This window comes from Dipodomys ordii, unplaced genomic scaffold, assembly GCF_000151885.1.
Source record: "Dipodomys ordii isolate 6190 unplaced genomic scaffold, Dord_2.0 Scaffold4, whole genome shotgun sequence".
NCBI lineage: Eukaryota > Metazoa > Chordata > Mammalia > Rodentia > Heteromyidae > Dipodomys > Dipodomys ordii.
Window position 1 is genome coordinate 19622548 of NW_012267220.1, and position 12235 is coordinate 19634782.

The 12235-nt window shown below is 40.4% G+C and overlaps 1 protein-coding gene across 1 annotated transcript in view; it reads right to left on the reverse strand.

The window, feature by feature from the left end:
- Window positions 1–3227, reverse strand: part of Pdgfrl (platelet-derived growth factor receptor-like) — a 40822-nt gene extending 37595 nt beyond the window's left edge. Inside the window, exon 1 of the mRNA XM_013023994.1 lies at window positions 3173–3227. Within this exon, the coding sequence (XP_012879448.1) occupies window positions 3173–3227 (55 nt within the window). The remainder of the gene's footprint in view (window positions 1–3172) is intronic.
- Between the last annotated feature and the right edge of the window lie 9008 nt (window positions 3228–12235).

Here is a 12235-nt window from a genome sequence, read left to right on the forward strand (position 1 = left end):
TGTTATAGCTGCTTTAAGGAACTGATAATACCCTCTAATAATGGTTCTTTATAACATTTATCAGCTCCTGAAATTATACCATTATCTGTTCATTATTTGTCCTTGTCATCACCAGGAAGACAGAGCCTTATTACCTTGCCCAGGGACATTTTTTTTAGTATTTCTTAGGACTTGTCTCACCTCCCTTGACTGCTTGCTCTTTCCTCTTGAACGTTATTTGACTATTAAAATAATACTCAAACTTGAATCATATAAAATTATATAATCATTTTTGCCTGTCAAATTTATTGGCCAAACCTTAAGGATTTTAAAGCATTCACTATTTGCCTTTGTAAGCAAGAAGGAAATTACAATTTTTTTTTTACTAAAATGGTTTCTGAACTAATTCTTCCTTGTTTTTCCCCCTTCCTCCAAGGAATAAATCCAGACACAAAGTGTATTTCTCTGTTTACCTTGGCTTCTCTGTTTACCTCTGGCTACATGGGCCTCATACCACACTAAATCTGTTTGATCATCTCAGAAAGACAACTCTTTCAAAAGAGATATAAAGTAAACCAGTGTTAGTGCTATGGTTATTAGTATGAATCAAGGGGGCTGGCATAACTCAACAAAATAGCAGTAACAAATCAATACTTATCCAAAAAATTAGTACCTGAATGGTGTGGGTGGGGAAGGTAGAGAGGAGAAAGATATATGAATGAAGACAAGAAGTGGGGGACGGGGTGAGGGGAGAATATAATCACAATATTCATTGCGTATCCTATGAAACCAGAGAAACAAAGGAGCAATGGTTGGGAGGGAGAGGGGAGAAGAAGAGTTTCCTAATCTCCTCCTAAATGTTGTTTATATGAATTGTATTTTATTTAAACAGATGCTGGGTAGGCAGATGTTTTTTTTTTTTAACAATTCATATAGTCTTGATTGCGATATATTGTACTTAAAAGCTGATGTGTTGAATGGTAACCCCTTTACACAACTACTTAAATACATTTAATACTACTTAAATACTTTAAAAAAATGCGTGGAAGTGGCGCTGTGGCTCAAGTGGTAGAGCAGTTTGCGGCCGCAGGTGACATGTACCCTTCCAGCCCCTATCTTCATGCAAGGAAATGCCATTTCTAAAAAGTAATCATTTTAGAGTGGGCCAGTCAAACTTCACTGGGTTATGACAGATAGCTGTCCTCATTCTACCTGCAGAGAAGTCTTATCCATGTAGAAGGCTCTCTGCCAGATGACACCAAAACTGAAAGTCAGAGGATAAGGTGACTCAGCATGGCCTTGTGTGTGTCTACAGGTTTTGTTCTGGAGGTCACTCAGCTGGTGGCATACATGCATAGGCTTCTCCCAACCTGCCAATCAGAGATCACCACAGAAAAAGGCTTTCTGTGTAATCAACTCTCATTGGTTTTTCCTGGCCCCACACAAAATGAAAAACATAACACACACAAACAAATGGTGTATAGGGTTGGGAAAACGGCCCAATAATTCAATGAAACAGATTCAGTTTTCCAAGTATATGTATAACATTTTATTCATAGCTTCGACATTATATGTGTACGTACTTAAAAAAAACACACAGTGCTATTATCACACTTAAAATGTATCCATTGCTTCCGACAGAACAGTCAATCTATATTCAGCTTTTTGGAATCCTCTCCTAAAGGTTGTTTATATGCATTGTATGTTATTTAAACAGATGCTAATTTATGTAGGCAGATGGTTTTAATAATTCCCATAGTCTTGAGCACACGTTGGCTGAAACCACTTCTTAAACCTCTCAGACTGGCATGGTGGGCATAAACAAGTGAATGGACCATTTGGAATTATTTTGTCTGGCCATCCCTGTGCTACTCAAAAAAATGATACCAAATACCTCATTTCCGTCATATTGGCACACGCAAGGACCTGTCAGAAAGACTTTTAACATTGCCTTTTACAAACGGAACTCAGGCCAGCTTTCTTATTGGGCAGAGTAAATACTGCTCCCACAGCAGCAGTGTGGCCTTACTTCCTGACACAGGACTCGGGGTTCGGAGGCTCCTCCTCCTCCACCTCCAGTCTCACAAGCCACTTTGGGTTTCGCAAAATAGAGTGGGGTATTTTTGGTAAAGGATTGTTGTTTCTTCTGATCGAAAGGAAACAGTCAGGATTGAGGAGTGGATAAAATGTGAGCCAGGTTGAGGTGGCTCACGCCAGAGGTTGCATAACAGCAAAAGCTTCTTTTCAGCCAAACCAAAGCACATTTGTGGCTGTAGCAGAAGAATTTCAAAAGTGGTCTCAGGATGTAACTTGATGTAACACCGGTTAAATAATTCATGGAGTGAACAAAACAATGAGATAATTGTGGTATACCAATATCTTATACACACATACACACACAGCCTATATATAACAATGAGAATGGTACTATATATATATATATATATTAGCCTATATGTAAAACAACACACACACACACACACACACACACACACACACAGAACTTGACCTTGTGGTTACAAATCTCTTCCACGGCAGTGCAAACATATTATTATATCGTTTAAAAGGCTTATTGGTGTGAGGTCCTTATACGCTGGGCAAAAAATAGAATATATTGTCCTCACCTTTTCCCGCTTCCTTTAAAATAGGAAAATGTAAGAAATGTAACAGCGGTGGAATTTTGATTTCTTTTGAGACTTAACACCTAGAAAAAAATGTTGGTTGATGACCTAGGCAGCTCTAGGTGGTATATAAAAACGCAGGAGGACTCTGGGGACTGCATCAGAATTCTCTTGCTTAGGTGGCTTCTCCCCCCTGCCTACCCCCTCCCCACAGCCCCAGATGAAGAAGTCGGGGGGGGGGTAGGGGCGACGCGTGGCACAGGGGTGCAAGCGATCCCCGATCTCCGGAGTCCTGGCCACCTCCCAGGCCGACACGTTGACACAGGGACTGGCCCGGGTCCCAGCGCTGGCTGGGGACGCTGGGCATTTTGGGGGGGAGGGCTGGAGCAGCCCGGATGGGCTCCCGAGAGGGTCGAAGGGGATGCCACCTTCCCAGCGGACTCGCAGGGGGCGTGGAGAACCGAAGAGAGGAGATCCCCACTCGGAGATCAGCACCAAAGGCTAATAAGAAGGCATGGCAGGCTGTTGGACGGCTAAAGTTGTCCCAAGCCAGCCAGTTCCCCAGCACTCACCATCCTCCAGCGCTTCGTGCACCAGCAGCAGCCCGAGCAGGAGCCAGATATTCATCTCGGCACAGAGAGGGTTGCGGGTCCAAGGCTGTGCGGGTGGGCGGGCAGCGCTTCGGGCAGCGCGGGGCAGGGGCGCACGGCGAGGCGGGGCGCGCGGCGAGGCGGGGCGCACGGCGAGGCGGGGCGGGCTGCTGGAACGCCACCGCTGGAGGATTCAGTTTCTCCAGGAGGGACACAATTTGGGGGGGAAAAAGTTAGAATTTTGAAATTTCCCAGCGTAAGGTGCTCTCTCCTGCCCCCTGGTGGAGAGGCGGGGCGCAGCGCTGCTTTTCCGGCGCTAAGCAGACAAGGTCTCCAGAGCGAAATGCCAAGGCCAAGAGTCACTCACTCAGTGGTATTTTCCAGCATGGCAAGACCGGATGCACAGCGTTTGTTCCATATGTTGTGGGAGTAGGCAGGGGTGGGTGGCTGTCATAAAAGCAGCCTCAAGAAGCAAATAGCTACAAGTGTAATGAACTCTTAGAGTAACTGTGGACGGATGCACACCTCAGGGTCTCCGTGAGCTTCAGATACAGGAGAATTCAAAATCACTCAGTGGCTAAGGTCCACAGAGCTTTGCTGATTGTAACAGGCTCATGTCTTCCTGGCTACTCAGAAGACCTTGAGATGCGAGAATTCAAATTGGAAGCTAGCCTAGGCAGAAAAGTCTTTGAGACTTTTAATCTTCAATTAGCCAGCAAAAAGCCAGATGTGGAACTGTGGTCCAAGTGGTAGAGCACCATCCCTGAGTGTAAAAGAAATAGGACAGTACCCAGGCTCTGAGTTCAAGCCCCAGCACTGGCACAAAGAAAAATAAAAGAGTAAATGTGAGTACTCTTTTTGAAAAGCACCTACTATGTTATTTATAGTGTCCAATGGTGTTTTAAACATGATTTTGGCTAGATGGTGAAACTCTTGGTCATTTTGTAAATAACTATCAGGCATAGGTGAACATGTGAGGGAACTATCTTGCAGCTTGGAGACTCAACTCTTGAAGATATATAGAAACAGCAAAGCCATGGTATTATGAATAAACATGGTCTACAATTCGGCTGGCTTTCCACCATCATTGGCTACAATGTAGCTCTGGGGACACTGGCATAGTTCAGTCTCTGTCTTCTATTTCTCTTCTTTTTGACTGCTTTAATCTTAGTAGAGCAACACAAATTCTTTACTTAAGGACTATGAAATCTGAAATTGCTGGCACTTAGCATTTAAGAGACAGCTACTAATGTGTTAGAGATGTTTACATAAACACATCAGCATAGAGCTGAATTTCTTTTTACCTTCTATACTTAGACCTACTTCAAGACAACTTGAGGTAATGTCATGGAGAATCTTTGGAGTTATGGAATCTTTCTTTTCTTTCTTTTTTTTTTTTTGCTTATGTGGTGCTGAGGAATCGAACCCAGGGCCTCAGGCATGCAAGGCAAGTGCTCTACCACTGAGCCACCTTCCCAGCCCCGTTATGGAATCTTTCTAAACAGAGGCTTACAATTCTTTAGCGAATTATGTATCTCAAGCCTTTAGCTCAAGGAGGGTTTTACCAAACATCAAGGAGCATGCTCATGATGGTGCACACTTTTAGTCTCAGCTACTAAGAAGGCTAAAACAGGATGATCTCTTGAGCCCAAGAGTTTGAGGCCAATAAAGGCAATGTAGAGAGAATCCATTTCAAAAACCAAGACTGATACCAAACCCGAACAAAATTCACTAAGGACATTGTGATTCTTCTACCTCAAGAGGTTCTGGGCTGCACATCCACAGGTCTGATGGGAGATCTCACCCTTTAGATGGTCCTGTGGTACTGGAATGGAAGGAGGGCATCTAAATCTAGGTAATCCTAATCAACCCAATGAGCAGATTCTTTGCTATTTAAGCTTGTTTTTTAGTGCTGGCTAAGCTGGTATTGATGTTTTAAATATGCATTGCATTCCTTCCACTTTGCTAGAATCAATAAGAACTAGCTATACAAAGAAATTTCATAAGTGATTTTTTAAGGAGATTTGTAACATTAGGATCATGTTAAAAAGTTCTTTTAACTTGTCCCTTCTCCTCGGATGGTTAAAAAACAAGTTGAAGTTGGAAGATCTTTACTTGCCACACAGAAAAATGAGTATTTTTCACCGTATTCTATAAGAATATTACACAACTAACTTGTAACTATTATAGGCTGTTTGGATATAAAATGAAGACAAAAGATCATGACAAAAAGATCATGACAAAAGAGGCTTGATCCCTAGCTAATTTTGCTATTTTTGAGAGGTGAGTGGATTTTGAGGGCTAATTACCACGATCAATGGATAGTCTGGAGGAAGTTATTATTGAGGGTGTGGTTTTGAAGGGTATATCTTTTTTGTTTTTTGTCCGTAACCAACGTTTGAATTCAGGGCTTTGTGATTGTTTAGCTTTGTTTGCTTGGCTAGTACTCTACCACTTGGACCATGTCTCCAGCCTAGTCCTTTTCTGCTTATTCTGGAGATGGTGTCCATTACTTTCCTGCTTGTGGTTGGCTTGGAACTGTGTCTACTGATTCTTAGCCTGGGTAACTAGAATTACAGACATGAGCTACTAGTGTCCTGCAGAAGGGTATACCTCTTCCCCCTCCTTGTTTTCTCCTCATTCTCTCCTTCCTAGCTACAAGCAGAGAAGTTTTCTTCATCCATACTTTTCTACTTGATGTATTAACTGCCTTACCACAGGCTCAAAGGACTAGGGGCCAACTTCCCTCAATTAAGCTTTATTTTCTTAGGTATTTTGTTTCAGTGACAGAAAAGCTAACTACTAAACAGGATATGATTTGGTGGGATGAACACTGATGAGCTCCTTGCAGATCAGAGCAATGTCAATAAGGTGACTGGACTACTCAAGTGGGTGCAAGTGCTGGAGCTCAGTGGTACCATCTTGGGCAGCATGCCTCAGAAACAAGATTTTATGTGAAACAAGACAGGTCTGTGATGGCGTCTCTCGTATCTCACAGGATACCGCAATCATACAGTAAGTCCTAGGCTGCCAGATATGTACAATAAAAGTTATTTTCATGGAGATTATATTGGATTCATGAGCTAAAACCCAAAATTTAAAAAAGGGTGTTTAAGTATGGCATGTGTGCTTTTGGTTTGCGTTGTACACATTCACACTAAATTGTAAGTCATATTAAAGTTTATTTAAAAATACAGAGTTACATTAGAAAGGATATTTTACAACAGTTAAAGCAGAAATAGCTTTTATTACAAATTCTAAAAAAGAATCCAACTTTATAAGTACAAGGGAACCTTGATTATCATTCAAACATTATCTACTAAAAACTCTTCATATTTGTACAAATCCAATGTATGTGCTGGCTGTGACAGACATAGAATTTCTATAGGGTTTAGGCCTTATCAACCCTTTTTGGTAAGTAAATGGTAACTAGTAATCAAACAATGGGGGCATTGCTAGCAGACACCTGAGTGTGGAATAAAGAAACCCACCCCGCTGGCAACACACAGCGCATTACCAGCTGTGTCACGGCCACACACTTTGTGGCTTGAGGCTGCCCATGGCCATGCAGGGAATGCAGCAGCAGGCCCTCCTGCGCCACTTCCAAGAAGCAGCCACCTTCCCATAGCTGATGTTCCTTGGGCCTTCCTCAACTTGACATACTCAAGGGATATTTGGAATAGAGGATAAGGAAGTCCAGATGACCTTACTTTCATTTGAAGATTTTACTTCAAACCTTTCCTAGCATTCTAATGATATACCAATGGGTCAATATAGGTGCTCAATATTACAAGCTGCTGGACTCTGGAATCAGACTGGGGTGATGGTCATGATATCCACTGTCAGAGGTCACAGCAGTTCTTTATAGCCCAGAGATTGTGGCAGTGGCTCAGCCATGATGAATAATAGCAGTCAGTAAGTAAGTATTGTCTTTTTTTTTCTTTTTAATGTGCTAGTACTGGGGTTTGAATTCAGGGTCTTATACCCTCATTCAGCTGTTTTGCTCAAGGCTGGTACTCTACCACTTATGCCACAGCTCCACTTCTGACTTTCTGCTGGCTAACTGGTGACAAGAATCTCACAGACTTTTCTGCCCAGGCTTGCTTTGAACTATGATTCTCAGATCAGTTTCTGGAGTAGCTGAATTAGAGGCATACAAAGTAGATTTAGCCATAATAAAATTCATTTGAAACCAATAAGATTAAGCTGTGTAAATACAAACAATGACAAATACTAGAAAAACCAATGTCCAAACCAACCATACAACAATAACAGATGAAGTCTCATAAAATCCAGAAATCAGGAAGCTATTTTTAAGTGTTTAAATATAATTATATACAAAAAACTAGTCTAAATACAAAATCAAACAATCATATTTTCACATCTATATGACAAAAAAATTACCCTTGCTGGCACTATTTAATATAAACTTCACTATTTTCCCCTTGATACATAAGAAAATGTAAGAGAATTTCATAATATAGGCAATATACAGAAAAAGGCACTGTTTGGCATTAGCAAAAAGGATAGCTCATTTTCCTCATCCCATCCCAAATCCCCACACTAGTTATGTACATTTTAATAGTAAATGATGTATACTTTATCTTTTAAAGTCCTAAGGGATTTATTTATTTATTTACTTATGCTGGTTCTGGGTCTTTATTTAATTCAGGGCCTGAGCTTCTTTTGATCAAGGCTACTGCTGTACCACTTGAGCCACAGCTCCACTTCTGGCTTTTTAGTAGTTTACTGGAGATTAAAGGGTCTCACAGACTTTCCTGCCCAAGCTAAGCTGGCTTTGAACCACGATCCTCAGATATCAGCTTCCTGAGTAGTTAGGATTATAGGTATGAGCCACTATTGTCCTGTGGAAGTTTTTAAGGCTGTTATTTGAATCATATCAGGAGTCATCAACGAGCAACTTTGAAAGTGATGGAGAGCTGGAATCTTGGTGCTACTCATCATGTATTTTGTAATCTTGGAACATGCCCCGATTAAAAAAAAATGACAACAAATCATTTATTTATAAACAGCTTTAAGAGGAGAGAAGAGGGATGGGAATGTGGCTTAATGGTAGAGTGCTTGCCTAACATGCATGAGGTCCTGGGTTCAATCCTCAGTACTACCTAAAAGAAAAAGCCAAAAGTGGTGCTATGGCTCAAGTGGTAGAGTGCTAGCCTTGAGCAAAAGAAGCTCAGTGACAGTGCCAGGCCCTGAGTTGGCAAAAAACAAAAAACAAAAAAAAGAAGAGAAGATGAGGTTCACCCTTTTTCTGTCGTCATTAATTACTTCTCTTTCTTTTCCAGCTAAGTATTCAAATCATTTTAGAAAACAGTTTGGTGAAAATGGACTCCAGTTCACAGTTTTAATTGAAAATTTCTTTTAAATCAACTCCTGCAAACAAACAGGACTTGAAAGATAGTTTCACTAATACTTTTTCAAGAAGTTAAAAACATGTCATTAAAATTGAAAAAAGATAAATTCTTACCCCTTAAAAGCAAGGTAATTTGGGGACAGGCATCTTCTATCAACTGGGGGTGGTAATAGTGAAGTTTAGTTACCAGTGTTAGTTTCAATATTAGTTTTATATATCAACTGATACACATATAAAAATTACATTTTAATCTTAGTTTTGCTGACAATGTTTATATCTAGGGAAAAGTAATAATCCATGGTTTAGTAAATATTAAAGGTTCTACTAAATTTTTCTAAAGTTTTTAGAAGAGTTTTTAGCTTGAGTTTGCAAAGCCATCTCCATAAATGTAAGGTTGGTACTGCTGTACTGGGGCTTAGACACAGGCCCTGGGTGCTGTCCTTTAGTCTTTTTCTCCTAGCTCTTTGGTGCACGACCACTTGAACCACAGTCCTACTTTCAGCTTTTTGGTGATTAACTAGTTGGGAGACAAGAGTCTTTTCTGCTTAGACCGGCTTTGAACCATGTACTCAGGTCTCAGACTTTTGAGTAGCTAGAATTACAGGCATGAGCTACTGGTACTAGCTTTTCTTTCTTTTTTAAAAATCAGAATATATTAATTGTACAAAAGGGTTTCCTTGTGAATTTTTGTCCATAATTTTAAGGGGTTTCATTAATCTATTTGGAGAGGACCTTATTTATGTTTGACAGATTATTAATCAAATCTATACAAACATTTGGTGAACCTAAAATAAGTAAAAACAATGTTTTGTTCAAAGAGTTACAAATTAAAATATAGGAACAAAAAGGGGGAAGAGCTGACATGGCACTGGCTGCTGCTAATAAGCACACCTCAGGGCAGGCATGCTGAAAAGGTATAACAGAAACATCCCACCCTTACTCAGATTATGAAGCACCTGTTTCAATACATTAGAGTTCAGTGATTTAACATTAGAAACATGATAAATACTTAAAGAATCTATAGAACATATAAAATTGTTGTATATTTTAAAATAGCTTAAAAACTAAAATATCTACCCATATAAAATATTATTTTTTTCCCCACAACAGTGGGTTTTAATCCACATAACAATATCACAACCAAAGCCCATCATAAACACAACTTACTTATACATTGACATCTGAAGGATGCACTTTGGCACCCAAAAAATACACACTCACCCATACATACGTAAATGTACTTACATACATACAAACACATATCTGTTTGAGTCTACACAGAAAACAAAAGGCCAGCATGATCCCTGACAAAGCCTTTCTCCACAGATACTTGTGTTTGTGAAGTGCTGGTAAAAAAAAAAAAATTGAACTATACTCTGCTCCTAATTGGACACACTAGGCACAACAGTTGTAGCTGCCTATCACATTCTAAGTAAGTGTCTTGATTCTGTTACAGTAAAAAGTTTAACTACTGTTCACATTTCTTGTGTGAACTGTCTATTCTAGCTTGATTACAGACAAAAGGAGTTCTCAGTGTACTGCTGTAACTAAGGATTTATCATCATGCTCACAGTCCTCATACAAATATATTACTTCTGGCTTATTCAACACCTCTTTCTCAACAAAATAGCAGTTAGAGAATTCTGGGCTTCAGATTTTATCATGTGCACCCTAGAAATCATGGAATGTCAGAAATGAGCTCTGTGTTAGGGATGCTACTCCACCAGCAGCCAGAGACTCTGGCTTTCTACCTATTCATCTCACACTTAGTCACAACAAACACATGGTCACAAAAAACCATTGCAAACTTGCTTTTAATGGCACCAAGAAGATAAATGACCTTTTAGAAGAACTGCCAGAGGATCATACAGGTCAACCAGTATGTTTGGTGACATTTACCATGGAATTCTGGGAGTGTCACCCACATGCCTCCAGTGTCATCTAATAAATCATTTAGTTATTTGTATAAAAATTAACTCATGAGGAGCAAAATAGACTGCACATAAATAATCCACCATCAGAAAATGCTATAAAGTAAAACACAGCAGAGAATCCTACACATAAAAATGTATTTAGTCACATATGTTACTGTTTATAGCTTTAATTCAATTTAATTATATTAGCTTGCAGTAATCATGTTCTTAAGCAAAATATTTTTCTTTCTTTTTTTTTGGTCAGTTGTGGGGCCTGAACTCTGGGCCTGGGCGCTGTCCCTCAGCTCTTCAGCTCAAGGCTAGCACTCTATCACAGCACCACTTCCAGGTTTTTCCTGCTTATGTGGTGCTGAGGAATCGAACCCAGGGCCTCATGCATGCAAGGCAAGCGCTCTACCACTGAGCCACCTTCTCAACCCCCAAGCAAAATATTTTTCTACTTATTGATGCAAATGCAGAGTATCAGAGCTTATTTTTAATAGATAGTGTGGACATTTAAAAGCTAATAAAAAAAGTGCTAAATGTCACATGGGTGGGATAACCCTAAACATTTCTACATTGGGCCATATTATTAATTAATTAATATTAATTTGGCACTTTAATATTTGAATGAGGAATTTTACATTCCTCCATCTTTTCCTCTTTTTTTTTTTTTTTTGGTTGGCCATGGGGAATCTGGGCCTGGGTGCTGTCCCTCAGCTCTTCAGCTCAAGGTGAGCACTCTACCACTTGAGCCACCACACCACTTCCAGTTTTCTGGTGGTTAATCAGAGATAAGAGTCTTACAGACTTTCCTGCCTGGGCTGGCTTTGAACCGTGAGCCTCAGATTTCAGCCTTCTGAGTAGCTAGGATTACAGGAGTGAGTCACTGGTGCCCAGCTCGTTTCCTCTTTTGTGTGCTATAAAAGTAGAAATTTCTATTTCATCCCTTCACATCCAGAATAAGGCAAAATACAGAAACAAAGGAGTGAATTCTGTGTGTTGAGGTTAAGAAAGCTAACTTGTGGTTAATGTTAAGTAATGGAAAAAGTATGATTCATTCTACCAGTTGTGCGAGTTGTGAGATTATAGTGGCCTATTATAACTGACTTTTTTTTTTTTTGCCAGTCCTATGCTTGAACTCAGGGCCTGGGTGCTACCCCTGAGTTTCTTTTTGCTCAAGGCTAGGGCTCTACTATGTGAGCCAAAGCTCCACTTCTGGCTGTTTTGGTAATTTAGTAGAGATAAAGAGTCCCATGGACTTTCCTGCCCAGACTGGCTTTGAACCATGATTTTCAGCTCTCAGCCTTCTGAGTAGCTAGGACTACAGGCATGAGCCACCAGCACCAGGCTTGACTCTTTTTAAAAAATGAACATGAAATCTAGTGTCTACCTGTCTGAGCGTATGTCTAAATTTTCAAGCACATCCTTGTCGCGACTATCTACACTTGCTTTTGGATCATAGGAACCACCTTCGTGCTCCAGATAGCTTTAGGGACCCCAGGAAATCAGGAAATCCTAGTACTCCCCTTGAGCTACTGGTTGGATGGTGGAGCTGTAGAACTCACAGCAGGTAGAGGAGTCACATTGCAGGGCTGTTAGTCCATAGACAAGTTACCAGGGATCCTACAGGGTAGAGTACAGGATGCTTTCTACTCTGTGTAGTACAGGAGAAATAAATGCTTCTACTGGCTAAGTTTTCATAAACTGTCATGCCAAATAGGGGAAAATGTATATTAAAGCCACTGCTGGCACCTA